The 18,901-nt window shown below is 40.4% G+C and overlaps 1 protein-coding gene across 2 annotated transcripts in view; it reads left to right on the plus strand.

Moving 5' to 3' along the window:
* Window positions 1–860: 860 nt before the first annotated feature.
* STX7 (syntaxin 7) overlaps window positions 861–18,901 on the plus strand; it is a 46,953-nt gene continuing 28,912 nt past the window's right edge. The window contains exons 1-2 of one of the 2 annotated variants that reach the window (XM_082634222.1): window positions 861–958; window positions 6,008–6,158. In XM_082634222.1, the coding sequence (XP_082490348.1) occupies window positions 6,074–6,158 (85 nt within the window). In that variant the 5' untranslated portion in view covers window positions 861–958; window positions 6,008–6,073. Of the gene's footprint in view, window positions 959–6,007; window positions 6,159–16,561; window positions 16,587–18,901 lie in introns of those variants that run through there. The other variant, XM_082634223.1, reaches the window with a different exon arrangement.

The following is an 18,901-nucleotide window of genomic DNA, read 5'->3' on the forward strand; positions in this document are numbered from 1 at the left end:
TCTTGTTCCCATTTCTCTCTTAAAAGTAGAAAAATGAAAAATAAACGGAGATCCTCTTATGTTTCTTATCGTTGGTTGACCGCACTCACTTATGCACATATGTATGTATAATTCCAAACAAACTAGAATTTGCTCATGTGGTACCAATTCAAAAAATTCTGGTTTTAGGTTTTTTTTCCACCTTAGTCCATCTGGACTTTTGATGTCCTGATGATCCTTTCAGAAAATATTATTGCCTTAATACAGACAAAGGCCTAATTAATTAATTTGGTATTTCTCTCACCTGAAGCAACTGATGCTTTTTATCTAACAATTACTTTATGTTTGAATATTTATCATGAGAACATTCTTTGCTCTTTTCAAATCCTGTTGAAACTACTTCCTGTCCTTCAAGGATGCTTAGAATGACTTGAATGTGCTACGAAAACTTGGTTACGAAGTGAGCACACGGAAATGACTCCACGCATTGTTCCTGCTAGAACTGCGTATCTGCGTTCACATTTTTTAATGGACTTGCGAATATGTTCTACTGAGGTTAAGGGTTAGGAAACAAAGACAGGCGTGAGTTAATGGGGCGGGCTGAAGACATGAGTCTAGGGAGGCCGGCATCACCTGATGAAGAAAACAGCTGCTCTCCATTCCCTCCTCTTGTTTTTTACACGCAGGATAAGGCGTTCACCATCTACACGTCAGGCCTCAAAAAATACCTCCCTTGCAGTTTTGCTGGAACCCCTATTCCTTAGCTTAGAACCAGAGGAGGCGGGGAAGGGCCGCTGTCAGTCAACCCCGCTGGCCAATAAGAGGGGGGTTATCCCCGCCTCCTTCCCAGGGAGGGATTGAGAGCATGCGCAGTGGGCGTTCCAGCGCCTCCACCCATCAGCTGAGGCTCGTAGCTGGCGGCTCTGGGGCCCTTGGGTGGCCGGGGCCAAAGAAGGAGAAGGAAGCCGAGGAGGTCGGGGTAAGAGGAGCCTCTGGAGGGGGTGTCCCTGGCTGGGCGCCCCGAGAGCGCGTGTCCCCGTGGCTGCCGCGCCACCTTGTTTGCGCGCGTTGTCAGGTGGCCCCCGCCCTGCGCTTCGCGGCAGGCTTTCAGGAGTCGGAGGGCCGGTGCTGCCCCAGCGCCGGGAGCGCGCTCCTCCCCACGCCCCCCAGGCCGGCGCGGGTGCGCGGTGCGGTCCGGCTGGTGCCGCCGGCCCAGTCAGCCCGGCCCGCCCTGCGCCGGCTGCGCCGCAGCCTCGCCGCGTCCCCCGGCCGCCCCGGCCGCGCTCGCTCAGGCGCACCAGCGGGCTGAGCGCTCCGGGGCGGGGCTGGAGCCCGAGGCACTCCGGCCCAGCTCAGGAGAACAGTTTCTGCCTCAGGCTGGACACGAATTGACCTCTTCCTCTTTTTAATGCCCGGACTTAGAAAACGCGCTTTAAAGTTCTCCTCCCGAATATAGAAGAACTGAAGATACATATTTCTATAGTAGAGGAACCGTATACGTTTATTCAGAGGCTCATCGTAGTTGGTTTTCTATTTGGCCTGGAGACTTTGACACACTACCTTTCTTTGATCTTTAAAGTACCTGTCCTTAGTTGGTTTGCATTAAGCCCTTTACAGCTACATAAAATATTCCAAGATGCCTCTCCACCCCACCTCAGCCCACCCCTCTTGTTTTTTAGGTTGTTACTTTCTTTAAATTCAGACAAAAAGAAAACAAAAATGCCTTTCCCGTCAAATGCTATATATGTTTTTACTCTCAAGTTTCTTACATTTGCTTGGTTCTTATAGACATACATTAATTTTTGTTTAATTCAGATCAACATATTCTGATCATAATTATATATAATTTAAAGCTTGCTCGGGATCTGGAAGAAAAGGAAATGATTATGAAATGCTGTGTTGTTTAGTAATATTGGAGGTGGACGTTTCTTCTGGGGTTGGCCTGATCATCCCCCCAGGTCAGAGACTGATAGCAGTGTTCAGCTGTGTCTTGTGATGTGGACAGGCCTCTGCTTTGCAGGCCACTTTGAGAAGGTTGTCTCAGACTTGTGACTCGTGAAGAATTATGCTCTAGTTTCAGAGTTAATATGATACCATGTGAACTCATTAACATCTACATTTTTCTCAAGATATTTTACTTCTGCTGCTCCCGATCTCAAAGCCAATCTTAATTTTGGTTATGATCTCAAACTTTAGCCAGGTGCTGCTGGGTGAGAAATTGTATAAAACACCTGCAGTAAGTCTGAATAAGATTTGCCATAATTCTATTTAATTTGAAAGTTTAGTGTGTGTGACAGAGTGAAAAATAATTCTCGGTATTGTGGACTAAACCCAAGTAGTATAATAGTTTAATGGATGGAGGAGCTGAGTTAATGAATGCAGTTAATGTAGTTTATATAGAGAATGCTCATGTCTGTTAGGAGAGTGATCATCCTCACATTCGTGGAACATCTTCTATGTCCCTGGCACTGTGGATTCTACAAGAAGATAGCCTTAGATTAATCTCCAAAGTATATAAACAGCTTTTGAAGCTCAATATTAAAAAAAAAACCCAATCAAAAAATGGGCAGAAGACCTAAATAGACCTTTCTCCAAAGAAGTCATACAGATGGCCAAGAGGCACATGGAAAGCTGCTCAACATCACTAGTTATTAGAGAAATGCAAATCAAAACTACAGTGAGGTATCACCTCACACCAGTTAGAATGGGCATCATCAGAAAATCTACAAACAACAAATGCTGGAGAGGGTGTAGAGAAAAGGGAACCCTCTTGCACTGTTGGTGGGAATGTAAATTGATACAGTCACTATGGAGAACAGTATGGAGGTTCCTTAAAAAACTAAAAATAGAATTATCATATGACCCAGCAATCCCACTACTGGGCATATACCCTGAGGAAACCATAATTCAAAAGACACATGCACCCCAATGTTCACTGCAGCACTATTTACAATAGCCAGGTCATGGAAGCAACCTAAATGCCCATCGACAGACGAATGGATAAAGAAGATGTGGTGCATATATACAGTGGAATATTACTCAGTCATAAAAAGGAATGAAATTGGGTTATTTGTAGAGACGTGGATGGACCTAGAGACTGTCATACAGAGTGAAGTCAGAAAGAGATAAACATATCGTATATTAACACATATATGTGGAATCTAGAAAAATGGTACAGATGAACTGGTTTGCAAGGCAGAAATCGAGACACAGATGTAGAGAACAAATGTATGGACACCAAGGGGGAAAGCAGGGGTGGTGAGGGTGGTGGTGGGATGAATTGGGAGATTGGGATTGACATATATACACTAATATGTATAAAATAGATAACTAATAAGAACCTGCTGTATAAAAAAAAGATAAAATTAAAAAAAAAAGAAGATAGCCTTGTCGCTCTCATGTTTATGTTCCAGAGGTAGGGATAGATAATAAATGATATATTAACTAGATCATTTTAAGTGGTGATTAGTGCTATGATGCTGTAGGTTAGATCAGCAGAGTGACAGAGTGGTGACTTCTCACTTCAAATCAAAGTGAAAATGGAATGCTTCTCTAGCACATGATGAGACTTTGCTGGGGAAGAGGAGCAAGTCACATGGAGATCATGGGAAGAGCCCTTCAGGGAGAGGAAATGGCACCAAGCACTAGTCCAAGGCAGCGATAAGCCTGGGACACCTGGTTCTGAAAGAAGGCCCTGGAGTTCACTGTCTTAGAAATGGTAATATTTACCCTCAGACTGGGTGTGTGTTCTTAGGAAATAGGTACATTTATTCATTCTACAAATATTTATTAAGCACCTATTGTATATCCAGATACTGAGAGTAGAGCAGTCCACAAAATAGACCAAAAAAAAAAAAAAATCAAAACAAAACAAAAAACTTGCCCTTCTGGGAACTTATCATTTTGGAGCACAGGGTGGAGGGAAGTCCTGTGCTTTTTGCTGGTGCTCACCATTAAGAAAGTGAAACTGACTATTTCTGTTGCTTTATCCACACAGGATTTATAGAGCATGAGATTTATGTTAATGGGAATCTTAAGGATTCTATACTGTGTCCAGTAGTAACTAGGAGTAATGTTTGACACTCACGATTTCTTTTTAAAATTCCCTTTGTTCTTTTATCTGTGCTCTTTAGAAACAGCTTGAGAAGATTCTCAGTATGAGTATTGCACCTTGATCCTCTCTTCCCGTTTTTCTCTTTATAGTGTTTATATATCCTCATAGCAAGCTAATTATTGAGATTTTTGGTGAGCACTGTTCGATAGAACTTTCTGCTGTGATGGAAATGTTCCATACGTGAGCTATCCCAGCCAATGGCCACACATGTGATATCTGAACACTTGATAGTGCAGGTATAGATAATGAGTTACTGTTATTCTGAGCAATAAAACTAGGAATTCTGAATGGGCTTTCAAAAGTATACAGCAAAAGTACTTTAGTGCATCTTAGCTCTGGGCTAGGTGCTGGAGACTGATGTGGAAAGCAGACATCAGAATAACTTGGTTGATGTAGCCTGTGTGCAAAGATCGTACACTGTTAAGTCAGTTTATAGTTAGCTGTCTATCTATCTGTTTATATACATATATTTTAAAGTACAGTCAGTTATTTGGATCCTTTATTTCTCATATCTCATCATCAGGAGAGCCAACCACCGTTGTCTTCTAGATATCACTTAGCAGAATAAGAGAGGAGGAGGTGTAAGCTATTTGGCAGTGTTACCTTGATCCATGCATGAAGTTATCCCAAGCCTAATTCCTCATTTTCCTTGTGGGTTTAGCAAAACTTCATACAGGGTGTGCAGAAAGGTGATAAATTTGGTTTTTCTAAATTGAGTGGGCTCACCTGTCCTTAATTTTGTTATACAGGGAAGCAACAATATTGTTTTGTGTTTTCAAAACATAGACTCTAAGATTTAATTTCAAATTTTAGCTCTTTTCTTACATTAAACATGTTGCTTATTCTCATTATGCCTCAGTGTCTTCATTTGAAAAATCATAATTATTGTTGTACCTACTTCATAAGCTTGGTGGAAGAATCAACTAAGAAAATACATGTGAAAGTCCTAAACACAATGCTTAGGAAATAATAAGTTAGCTATAGTTAATCTTGTTGAATTTTTCTTTCTCTTCCGTCATTCACAATTTCTTTTTCATTCTTCGCTCAGCACTGAGCTGAGGGAATCACCATTGCACCCCTTCTCTAAGGAAATGCCAACCAGCCCAACAGTGGCAGCTCTTTGGATGAATGAAGCTTAGTTATCTCACCAGCAGGAACTTTCTCAAGTTTAGGCACTTGGGTAAAGGGATGAGGAAAACTGGTAGTTTGTAGCTGATTGGTTGATTCTCTAAAGGGTGGAAAAGGAAACCATAAAAGAAAACAGGAGAAGGCTTAGACCAGACTTGTTTGAGTTTTGAGGGTTGAGGGAAATGCTACAATACTAAGTGGCAAACAACAGGATTGATTATAGTCCCTCTTTGGGGGAGAGAGCAGGCCTCAGCTAATCATGTGGTTGTGTGGTCCTGATGCAAGGGATCTGATCTGTTGATGCTAGTCCTGTAGATGCAAGAGTGGATCTTTACCTTTCTTCTGTATAGAGTGGGAAAGTTCTTGGTCCCTGGATGTGCAGTATCTTATTTGGATCCTGGCAGCAGGCTCAAATGCTAAGTGTCTTCCCCAAAATAGAGGTTTCCTGTTGCCAGTTCCACTGGCAGCTGAAAAGGCAGTTGGCAAGTTCCTATAGCTTCAAAGGCATATAGACACTAAAGAGAGTTAAGAGTGTGACTCGGAGACATGGATGTGAGACTCATTTGTGTGTAGGTGTATTTGTGTATGTAGATGGAAGAGCACCCCTAAGAGAGTACATAATAAGAAAGAGGAACACATCCTCATACAGTGTGTTTGTGTGAGCTAAATTTCAACCCTAGTAGGATCGTCAAATTTGTACTTGTAACCTCCCAGATCGACAATTTGGAAGTGTAAGCCAGTAACCTTAAAAATGCAATTATGTGACTTTTCTTTTATGTTATTTAGGTGACTGCTTAGAAAACTGCACAGCCCACCAACAGCTGATGAAATTAGCGAACAAGCAAATCAACTATGTCTTACACTCCAGGAATTGGTGGTGACCCCGCCCAGCTGGCCCAGCTTATCTCTTCCAACATCCAGAAGATCACACAATGTTGTGAGTTGAGTTTTTAAATTTTCATTGTTTGTTTTCAATTCTTCACTGAAACTTGGTGGAGATTCAAAAAAGGACAATTAGTGTTCCTCCAAGAGCAGATTTTAAAAGGCTAGACCTCTTTAGAGTAAAGATAAGGAGTAGGAGAGGTAACACGTAACTGCATTTTTGTGTAGAGTGTCAGGCACCTGATAAACGTTCATTAATGAAAGAAAGATTTAAAAGGATAGATACTTAGGTTTGCATTACAACTATCAGGTTCTAGATGAGATAAATGAGATTTGATGAAATCTCATAGGTTTGGCACTGGGAAGCACTGTCAAGCACTATCAGTACTCCTCAGAATATATATAAGAAATTAAAAAAAAATCCCTGTAGCAGATTTGAACGTATAGAGTGTTTTAGTTTTTCTTTCTGAATCACAGCTAATCATATACCTAGATTATTCTGGTCATTTTGAGATCAGTATTTTGGCCCTCTGGGCATGCCTGAACTCTTTCAGAGTGTGTTAATATGTATAGTTTTATTCTTCAGCCTACTTCATTAAGGCTACTCTCTTTACCAGAATGCTAAACACACTGTGGAACATCTGAAATGTTTTCAGATGACCAACTGTGTTTCTTTAATCATTAACTTCCCAACAATTATTACTCTGCCTGAATGACTGAAATGAGATATCAGTGTGTTTTGGAGGCAGAGGGAGTAAAACTAGATTATAGATAGTTCTAAGAAAGTGCTGACCTGCACAGCAGTGTAGGATAACCCTTATCCTGATTTGGGGCAGCTCCTGTTTTCTTTGGCTGTCCTTGGAGGAGCAAGGAGGCGGGTAGCGTAGAGGTATCACTTTGTCCCCAGTAGGGTCTATAGGATTGGTACGTCAAGGATTGTTCCAGTTTGTCCTGGGGCACCAGCGTTGGCTGGCTCCACCTTGCTCTTCCTGCTTCAGATCGTTCCCATGGTAGCCAAAAGGGCCTCTCCTTTTTGTGGCTCCCTTGCTGCTGATTAGAAATAGTGCTAGTCTGCCTCAGGCTACTTGTGTGAAAATTATAATTTTAATTTACACATATGGAAAATCAGGACCTTTATCCAAGAAAGGAGGCCAGGAGGTCTTTTTCTGTAGGATAGGGCAGATATCCTGTGTTGGGGAAGCTAAACGGTGTCAGGAATTCTGGGAAGAAGATGAGGAATGACTGTAGTGCATGGAGATTACAGAAGCCTTGTGCACTTAATGGTGTGAAAGATACACGGATTGGAGATGGTGTGTGAGCTTGAACTGGAAGGAAGGAAGCGTTAACTTCAGTCAGGTCACACTCTCAGAAAGGGATCAGTTCATGAGACCAGCCAGATGATATGAGGTAGGTTGGACCACAGTTGCATATTCATGGCATACTCGATACCCAAGTGTGTGACTACATCGTGGTTTGGGGCAGTCTTGGAGTACATGGGAGGGTGATGATAAGACCCAAAACTCTTGTTTTTAACAGCCTTGTGAAGAGCCGTTAAGGAGACTGGGACTGTTAACTCTGAGAAGGTACAATCACCACCTTCGGATATTTGAAGAACTGTCCTGTCTAAAACACAAGAAATGTACTCTACTTGATCATAGAGGCCTCCACAGATGAACGGAAGCAACAGCTTGAGAAAGGAATAAGGGGTTCTGAATAATCCTAGTTGTTGAGGGATAGAGTTGTCTACCTCAGGAGCAGTGCAGTCCCTGTTACTAAGTGAACAGCATATGGTGGTGAGATATTTCTCAGGTTTGTAATTAAGACACTGGAATAATGGTTAAACAAATGACTTCATTTTTATGTTGTCTTTATTCATTCAGCAAATAATTTATAGAGCACCGACTGTGTGCTAGTCACTGTTTCAGACCCTGGGAATCGAGCAGTAAGCAAGATCCACAAGGTCCTGTTCTCCCGTAGTTTCCAGTGTGAGGAAAACTAATGGTTTAAAAATTTAATGAACAACATAATTCCCTATGAAGAAAAAAAATGAGAGTGATGTGATGAGAGCAAGTGATGAGGGAGCAGCTGCCTTAGCTTAGGTGGTTCTCTGAATGTGGAAGAGAAGGGGCTGGTAGTGAGAAAATACTGGGAAAGAGCATTTAGATAGAGGCCACAGCTGGTATTTTTAAAAAGCAGTCCAGAGCTTAGGGTGTTCAGAAAATAGGAAAAAAGGAAAAATCCAGTGTGGCTGAAGCACAGCACTTGAGGCAAGAGTGGCAGGAGATGAAATCAGAGAGGAGGCCAATCAGGTCACCTAAAACCTTGGAGGCCATGTGGAGCTTAAATTTCGTTCTAAGAGGCAGGGAAGAGGCACAATCAGATCTGCACTTTGAAAAGATTACTTTGGCTGCTGCTTAGAAAATAGACTTTGAAGAAATAGAAGGAGAACACACAGGCCATGGCAGGGCTCTGATGAGAGAGACGTTGGCTTGCACCAGGGTGGTAGCAAGGGAGATGGAGAGAAGTGATGGATGTACTGTGGAGGCACAGACAGCAGGACTTGCTGATGCATGGGGGGTGGGGTGAGAGGGAGAGGGGAGACCAGGATGACTTCATGGTTTTTGCTTTGAGCAACCAAGTGGATGGTGGTGAGTATGTACTAAGATGGGAAGAACTATAGTTCAGGAGATGTAGGGAGAGTTTTGTTTTGGCCAAGTAAATTTTGAGGTGTCTTTTAAACATCTAAGTGGAGATGTCAAACATCTAGTTTGGGTATATGAATTTGGAGATCAGAGTGTCATCATAATATAAATGGTGTTTAAAACCATAGGTCTAAAATAATCACAAAGGAGTGAGTAGAGTTCAGAGAAGAGTGTTGGAGCATTTAAAAAAATGTAGAAGTCAGGAAAGCAGGGAGAAAACAACATAGTCAGGGAAGGAGTGACCAGTGAGGTAAGAAGAAAATCAGGCTCTGCTGGGTTTCCAGAAATTCAAAGAGTGTTTCAAGAATGAGTGAGGCATCATGTGTCTAATGCTGCCAACAGACTGAATGAGATGAAAGCAGAGAATGGGATCTGGCAAACTGGTGTCTTTGAAAAAATAAATCCCTGGATATATTCCAGGGATGCAAAGCTGGTTCAACGACCACAAATCAGGCAATGTGATATACATACACCACATTAACAAAATGAAGGAAAAAAATCATATGATCATTTCAATAGATACAGAAAAAACATTTGACAAAATTTAACATTCATTTATGATAAAAATTCTCAACAAAATGGGTATAGAGGGAACATACTTCAACATAATAACAGCCATATGTGATGGGCCTGCAACTAATATCATATTCAGTGGAGAAAAGCTAAAAGCTTTTCCTCTAAGATCAGGCACAAGATAAGGACGCCCATTATTGCCACTTTCATTCAGAAATATTGGAAGTCCTAGAAAGAGCATTTAGGCAAGAAAAATAAATAAAAGGCATCCAAACTGGAAAGGAAGAAGTAAAACTATCACTATTTGTAGAGGACATGGTATTATATGGAAAACCCTGAAGACTCCATCAAAAAACTGGTAGAACTAATAAACAAATTTAGTAATGTTGCAGGTTACAAAATCAGTACTCAAAATCCGTTGTGTTTCTGTACACTAAAAACAAACTATCAGAAAGAGAAATTAAGAAAATCCCATTTATAATTGTATCAGAAAGGAATAAATTTAACCAAGGTTGTATACTGAAAACTGTCAGACATTAAGGAAAGTAATTGAAGAAGACACAAATAAATGAAAAGATATTCCATGCTCATGGATCAGAAGAATTAATATTATGTCCATACTACCTATAGCAATTTACAAATTCAGTGCAATCCCTATCAAAATTACAATGGTATTTTTCACAGAATAAACAGTCTTAAAATTTGTATGGAACTGCAAAAGACCCTGAATAGCCAAAGCAATCTTGACGAAAAAGAACAAAGTCATCACCCTCTCTGTTTTTAAACTCTATTACAAAGCTATAGCAATTAAAACAGTATGGTATTGGCATTAAAGACAGACACATAGATCAATGAAACAGAATAGAGAGCCCAGAAATAAACCCATGTATATATCATCAGTTAATTTACAGCAAAGCCAAGAATATACAATAGAAAAAGGACAGTCTCTTCAATAAATCATGTTGGGAAAACTGGACAGCCACATGGAAAAGAATGAAATGGGACCACTGTCTTACACTATACACAAAGTTAACTCAAAATGGATTAGACTTGAACATAAGACCTGAAACCATCCAACTCCTAGAAGAAAACATAGGTGGTAAGCTCCTTGACATAGGTCTTGGCAATGATTTTCTGAATCTGATAACAAAAGTAAGGCAACAAAAGCAAAAATAAACAAGTAGGACTACATCAAACTAAAAAGTTTCTGCACAGCAAAGGAAAGCAAAAAGACAAGAAATAACAGGTTTGGTGAGGATGTGGAGAAAAGGGAACCCTTGTGCACTGTCGTTGGGAATGTAAATTGGTTCAGCCACTATGGAAAACAGTGTTAGAGATTCCTCAGAAAATTAAAAGTAGAATTACCATACAATCCAGCAGTACTCTCTCTGAGTTTTTATCCAAAGCAAACAAAAATACTAGATTGAAAATGTATCTGCACTCCCATGTTCATTACAGCATTATTTACAATAGCCAAGATATGGAAGCAACCTAAGAGTCCATGGATAGATGAATGGGTAAAGAAGATGTGGTGGGTGGGTGGGTGGATGGATGGATGGATGGATGGATAGATATACACAGTGGAATATTATTCAGCCATTAAAAGAAAAAGAATGAAATCTTGCCATTTGCGATAACATGATTAGACCTCAAGGGCATTGTGTTACGTGAAATAAGTCAGAGAAAGGCAAATACCATATAATCTTTCGTATACATGGAATCTAAAAAAAAAAACCCAAACCAGAAAAACTAAGTTCATAGGTATGGAGAACAGATTGGTGGTTGTCAGGGGTAGGGGGTGGGAGAAGTGGGTGAAGGGGGGGGGTCAAAAGGTAAAAATATATTTTTTTTTAATTAAAAAAAAAAAGATGGTTCACAAAGTTTGATAATTCAAAAAAAGAAAGGTGGTTTCCTATCCACGTTCCAGGTGTAGATGGAGAGGAGGCAGAAGGACTGACCTCTTCCATTTAAAGAGACTTCCCAGGGCTTCCCTGGTGGCACCGTGGTTGAGAGTCCGCCTGCTGATGCAGGGGACACGGGTTCGTGCCGGTCTGGGAAGATCCCACATGCCACGGAGCGGCTGGGCCTGTGAGCCATGGCCGCTGAGCCTGCGCATCTGGAGCCTGTGCTCCGCAACGGGAGAGGCCACAACAGTGAGAGGCCTGCGTACCGCAAAAAAATATATATATATAAAGAGACTTCCTAGCATCCTACTCACCTCTGCATATATTATTGACCAGAATTTAGACAGTCACATGACTACACCCACTGCTAAGAAAGCTGAAAGCGTCTTTTAGCTGGATTGCAATGTGCTCACTAAAAATGGGGACTGCTCCACTTGAGAGAGAAAGGAGAAATCAGTATTTAGGAGGCAACTAGTAGATTCTACCATGGAAATAGAAAGAGGGTCAAAGAAAAGGTGTATTTTTTCCACTACAAAAGAGAGATTCTAGTGAGAGTATACTTGCAAAAGAATTGTCTTTGAAGGCGAGAGGCGATGGGGAATAGACCACTAACGAGTGGTTTGCCTTTTATTTACGGTACAGATTTGGTGCAGAGTGTGATGGGTAAAGATGGAAAGTTTCTGTCTGAGTGTTTCTAAATAAAATAGAAGGCAAAGGCATCAGATAGAGAATGGGAGGGAAAGTTGTTAGAAGTTTATGGAAAGAAGAGAAGGTGCATTACTTGTAGTTTTGACAGTTGAGAGAATGGATGTACCAGAGAAGCAGAGAAGCGTCGTGTGGCAGTTGGAGTATTCCTTTGAGGTTTGGGTTCATGAATTTAGTGAAACCAGTCATCACGGTGTATGTTTTTATTTCTAAAATTCAATGTTTAAATAATGGGAAGTTTAGATTTCGATAGAGCAAGTTATTGCTAAAAATCTAACCTACCATCCAGTGTGCATTACTGATAAGGGCTATGCAGAAATCACGTGGAAGTGAAAGGGAGAAGTGTGAAATTTCAGTTCACTTTTTTCTACATCTGGTAATGCTAATAATACTGGATGTGATTGAATAAGATGGTACTTTACACCACATTAGGTGCTTCTCTTCACACTGCATTTGCATCTTTTGAATTTGTGTCAGTACAAATTAATTTTACAAAAGAAATCTAAAGAGAAGGTGCTGTAAGTAAGGTAATCCCCTTGTACTTAGAATATGTGCATCTGTTCAACTAAAGCTAAAGTCTTCCTGAGTACTGCAGTGGGAAAAGTTTATTTTCATTTTAGCTTTGATTAAGATCAACAAAAACTTGCAAAATATTGAGTTGTATGGTTTAATTTATACCAAAAATATATTGAGTTGTATGGTTTAATTTATACCAAAAATAGCAATCAAAAGACTTTTGATTCTTGGAGGAACCCAAGAGTAACATTTAGTAAGACTGGAATTTTGTGAGTTTTTAAAATAGTATTCTGGCAGTTCTGTTTTGCAAAGAGTAGGAAAGATGAAACAAAATGTTTTTAAACTTAAGTAGTTTTTTTTTTTTACTGTTAAACTACTTTTTGTTAAAAAAGTAACCTATAGTCTTATTGATTTGCTTTACTTGTGAAGTATTTAAACCACATTACAATAATGTAATTTATATTAAACATAAAATATTTAAATACTATAAATATGTAAAAGTAGAATATATTAGACAGAAATAAAATTGTATTAAATAATATCACTTTCTAAGTATAAGTAGTAAACAGATGTTATAAATTAGAACTTCATTAGAGATTTCTCTGTGGAGCATTTAAAATGGCTAAGAAACTATTTTTATACTAGGGGAGAAAGTGTTCTGTTGACTCTGAGTCAGCAAGGTGTCTGTGCTCCATCCTTTGCCCTGGCGTTGACAGTATTCTCTGTCACTGGCCCTAACACAGCATTAAATCTTTCTCAACCCAGTGCTCCAGGTAGCCATTCCCAGTAGACTGGAGTCGCCATCTAAATAAAACTGATTGTTATCCAAGGTCTAGAAGATCATAGTGCATCAAAGACATGCTTAGATTTAGTTCTCAAACTTCAGATTTAGTTCTCAAGGTTTTTTTTTTAAAAAGTACCATTTTCATTAGCAGTATGTAGAAAGGAGATATACACTCATTTACCTTTTTTTAAATTTTTTTAACATCTTTACTGGAGTATAATTGCTTTAGAACGTTGTGTTGGTTTCTGCTGTATAACAGAGTGAATCAGCTATATGTATACATATATCCCCATATCCCCTTAATTTACCCTTTAACATCCACCTGTATTTTTTTTGAGACAGGCTCCTACCTGTGACATATAGAACAAGGATAAGCAAGCCTCTGTGGATTGAAAATGCTGAGCCTATTATATGAGGTGAACCAGAGTAGGGTATTTCACAGGGGCCCTTCACCCTGGAACAAACACACACAATACAGAAAAATGGATTTGGGACACATGGAACACACAGAAAGAACTCGTGTTTTTGAAAGAAGCAGATAAATATATTGAAATCCATCACATAAGTAAACATTGGGTTTTTTTTAACTTTAAAAAAAAAGAAGTATATTATATATATCGAGTTGTATACCAATTATTAGTATATAGCTCAATGAGTTATGTTACAACACCACACATCAGGAAATAGAATATTACCAGCCCCCTGAAGCCCTTCTCATGCTTAGAGCCCCCTCCATACTCTCCAGTGTCCAGTGTCCCGACTTCTAATGTCATTGATTAATGTCCCTAGTTTTTAACTTTATATAATGGAATCAAGAAATATGTTTTATATTGAAGTTCTTTCTCCCATTAGGTTTGTGCAGTTCATCTGTGTTGTTACAGGTAGCTGTCAGTCATTTGTTTTCATTGCTGTATTCAAGTATACCACATCTAGTTATTCTTTCTACTGTTGGTGGACATTTGGAGTGTTTCTGTATTTTTGCTTTGTTTGGTTTTGTTTTTTGCTTTTATGGACAATGCTGAACATTCTTGTACGTTCCTTTATTTCATATGTGTGCCTAGGAATTGGGTTGCTGGGTCATAGGATATGTGTATGTTCAGTTGTAGTAGATACAGGTAAACAGTTACCTAAAGTAGTCGTTCCAGATTGTACTCCCACCAGCCAGGGTATCAGAGTTTGTGTTGCTCCAAATCCTTGCCAACATTTGGCATTTATAGTCTTAAATTTCAGTGTGTCCCACTGTGTTGTATATTGCAATTCCCTGATTGGAATCAGACTTTCAGAATGTAGCTGAGCTAAGAAAATCAATGGGACAATAGGAAAAGTTTCTAATTAGGCAAGCTGTATGTGCATGCTTGCTCGTTTCCCGAAATCACATCCAACAGCAGTGTGGCCTGAGTAAGCTGTTTTACCTTCCAAGACATGATTTTCTTATGTATTTTTTCTGTGGGCCGGATTATGGTCTGTTCCAACTTTAACAGGCTATAATTTTAACCAAGTTAAAGTTGTAAAAAAATCCTGAAAGCTCTTCTGACATATGCAGGATTATTCTCTTTGTTATTAAGAAACCAGTTGTCATATCTGGAGCCATCATGCATGCTTTTAAACTCCCGTAATGGAAACAGTCATTCACAAGTTAGCCACAAGTGGAGTTCCACTAAGAGTTACATATCTCAGTATTAGGAGGTGGGAGAGTTGCGGTCACAAGGGATTCTGGAGTGAATCATGTCAGAAGTAACTAAGTTATGAGTTGCAGGAAATTGATAGATAGAAGTAACCACAGCTGACCATGAAACATAGTCGTTGAGATAAAACTTTCCCATACGTACATATTATAGTAAATCTTACCAGTGCTAATGAGAACTCTGGCATTTGAGTATTGGTTTAAAGAATAATGTAAAAGAGGGCTTCTTTGGTGGCACAGTGGTTAAGAATCTGCCTGCCAATGCAGGGGACACGGGTTCTAGCCCTGATCTAGGAAGATCCCATGTGCCGCGGAGCAACTAAGCCCGTGCGTCACAACTACTGAGCCTGTGCTCTAGAGCCCACGAGCCACATCTACTGAGCTCGCATGCCATAACTACTGAAGCCCGTGCGCCTAGAGCCCGTGCTCCACAGCAAGAGAAGTCACCTCAATGAGAAGCCCGCGGACTGCAACAAAGAGTAGCCTCTGCTCACAGCAACTAGAGGAAGCCCGTGTGCAGCAGCGAAGACCCAATGCAGCCAAAATAAATAAATAAATAAAATTTATTTTTAAAAAAGAATAAAAAAGGAAGATAGAGAGTGGCTAAAAGCTAGCCTTTGGAAAATGAACCCAATAGATCCATTGGTAACTTTATAAAATATACTCAGCGGAATATGTAAGTGCAGAAGTTTTCTGCTTTTTGGCAGAAATATGCATGATATGTCATATGTGCTTATGTGTGTGTTCCGGAAGATTTGAGAAGTCAGAACTTTTTAGGGGGACATAAAATGTGTGAACTTAAGCCCATGTTATAAAGGTTAAGAGAAGGTGACTGAAAAAGGTCTGTGTTGAACCTTAATTGTTTTATTTTTTATCATTTATCTCCTATAGATTAAAGCTGTTGGTCCAACACAGACTTGTTTAGATTTGAAGTAAATATTGGTTTCTCTGTGTTGCAATTAGCTTCTCATTCTGTGTGCGTCCTTTTCTTGTTTATTAGGCAGGATCAGTGTTTGGCTCTTGTCCCTGTAAAGTCCTTACAACTTTGAGATGAAACATAAAATCTCTACAAAAGCTTGAGCCCTTTTGTTGTTATACTTTTGAGAATGAATGCAGTTCTTTTAACTACAGTCTGGTGAAAGGGACACTAGTTTTGCACCTTAACACATGACTGCAGAAAAGGGAAGCTAGTATCATTGAGTTCTCCTTTTTGGTTGCCAGGGCAAATTTTCTTTAAAAAAAGAACTCCAGTCCTGAGAAGTTAATGAATTGACTGGAACTGTATATTTACCCAGGAATTGGAGGTGTTACCTTTTGTTTCCTGGGGTGGTCTGGTGGACAGGAAGGCAGTTTACAGAGGGAAAGGAGTTGAAAACATGTTCTTCTCTCTCTCTTGCCCTCCTCTCCTCCCTCCCCTAAAATGCCCTTTGTTATATCTACTTCTGACGTCACACGTCTGAAAATACCTGGTTGAATTTTTTCCCCTTGAGGAGAAAAGCTTCAATAGCTTTGATTTCATTGTTGTGATTCTCTTCATGCCTAAGGTGTTGACATAGAACAGAGCTAGGAGTGGAAATTAATGTCTTATCCAAGGGAATTTGAACAGAGAACAACCATCCTTCTCTCTGGTGATTTTTCCTACATGACAGAACACGAGTGCTGTTTATGACTGAATGTGAGTGAACATTTTCTGTTTGTTTTATGAACTAAAACTTTAAAATATGCTCCAGGGAGCTCCGTCCCTCACTGCTCCTATGTGTGAACCATCTACATGCTTCTGTCCTGAACATGAATTTTCTTACCGTTGGTTCCAACCCCAATCCCTAGTACTGTGTGTCTTTGCTCCCCATTTGCAACCTAAGCGTACATCCTATTGGTTCTCCCTGCAAAATTTGTCCATTTCTCTCCATCTCTGCTGTCACCACCCAGGTCCCAGCTGCTACTCTTTCTTCTCGGCATGACTGCAGTCTCTGAAATGTTCTCCCTGCTTCCTTTCCTGCCTGTCTGCAGTCTATTCTCCATACTATAGCCCAGGTGAACAATCAGTCAGACCATGCCGTCTCACAGCTGGAAACTCTGCAGTGATTCCCGTGGCACTCACAATCTGATGTAAATCCCCACCGTGCCTCACAGCACCCTCCAGATCTGATCCTGCCCCCATTTGCCAACTCCTACCACTCTCCCCTTTGCAGCTGCAAGATTTCAGATTTCAGCCACGTTGGCTGCCTCTCTGCTGCTTGAACAGTTGAGCTCCTTCTTACCTCAGGGCCTTTGTGCTTACTTTTCCTCTGCTTCAGCCATCTTCCCGAATCTTCACACAGTTAGCTCCTCCTTGGCTTTTAGGTCTTAGCCCAGAGGTCACATCCTTAGAGATGTTTTCCCTGACCTATCATTTTTGTTCCTCCACTCATTCTTTTTCTCATTAACCAGGTTTTTGTTTGTTTGTTTGTTTGTTTGCTTTGCGGTACGCGGGCCTCTCACTAATGTGGCCTCTCCCATTGTGGAGCACAGGCTCCGGACGTGCAGGCTCAGCGGCCATGGCTCACGGGCCCAGCCGCTCCGCGGCATGTGGGATCTTCCCGGACTGGGGCACGAACTTGTGTCCCCTGCACCGGCAGGCGGACTCTCAACCACTGCGCCACCAGGGAAGCCCAACCAGTTTGTTTTTGTAATGCCTTTGATCAGTAAATTAAACTACCACATTTGTCTACTTATTTTCTGCATTCCCTACTAGAATGGCGGCTCCTGAAGAGAAAGGGCTTAATATACCTTGTTCACAGCTCTGTTTGTATTGTAAGAACAGTGCCTGGCCATGAGTCAGCCCTCAATAAAATTGGAATGAATGACCTCAAGTAGGTTACCCAATGTATCTAAACTACATTTATCTATTTTCAACAAGTAGGGATAAGTGTGCCTCGCATGTAGTAACCATTATAAATGTTTATTTCTTTTCTTTCCTTTGACCTTATGGCAGCAATCTCCCCTCACTCATTTGGTAATGAGATGCTGGCTTGTGAATTCTTTTGTATTTCATCTTTATAATTTTTTGTAAGTGCCAGCATTTTTTTTTTTTCCTTAACTACCAGGGTCTGTAATCTCTTCTGTGGCTGGGGATCATACCTTTATGAAGAATTATATCCCTCAAGAGTTTTGCATACAGGTGCTAATAAGGATTTATTGGATGATGAAGGATAGAACAGAAAGGATAGAATAGAAAATTTCAAAAAAGAGAATGTTGTGATTCCAAGATGTGACACTGGAGGGAAGGAACATGGTTTGATAAGATGGGAAGCTCTCAGAAATCCTGACTGCAATGTAAAATCACCTGAATGAGGAAGAAACAAGTTATGTAAAGAAATTTTAGTGCTCGCTTCAGCAGCACATATACTAAAAATGGAACAATACACAGACGATTAGCATAGCCCCTGCACAAGGATGACATGGGGGAAAAAAAAGAAGAAAAATCTTAAAGGAAAGGCACGTTACCTTTCTACCTTTCTGTGAGCCCAGTCCTGAAAAAGAAGCAGTTGTTGAATGTGAATAATGGAAAGAGAGAGGGGAATGAGAAGGGTACAAAAATCACACTATGACACATTGATACACGCAGCATTTGGAAGTACTAGGAACACTTCTAGGGGGGCTGGGATTGCTGCTCCAAATAATTGAAGGGATGTCAGGTGGAAGAGGGTCACCCTTCCTTCTGTATGATATTAAGGAGGGCAGTTAAGAGATGAGTAGAAAGAAGTTGCAGCAAATGTGAGTGGTCCTTCCAGCAGGGCTTTTCAAGGATGCTGTGGACTGGTACAAGTTACTCATTCATACAGGTGTTTGAGCTTAGGTCAGACATACTTAACAGGTATCTTTTTACTCATTAGTACTGTTTTTTAACCTTCCTCTCACATAAGCACTGTCAGGGTCCTTGTTATGGACTGAATTTCATCCCCCCAAAATTCGTATGTTGAAATCCCAACCCCCACTGTGACTGAATTT

Source organism: Mesoplodon mirus (genome assembly GCF_964341445.2).
Source record: "Mesoplodon mirus genome assembly, chromosome: 10".
Lineage (NCBI taxonomy): Eukaryota > Metazoa > Chordata > Mammalia > Artiodactyla > Ziphiidae > Mesoplodon > Mesoplodon mirus.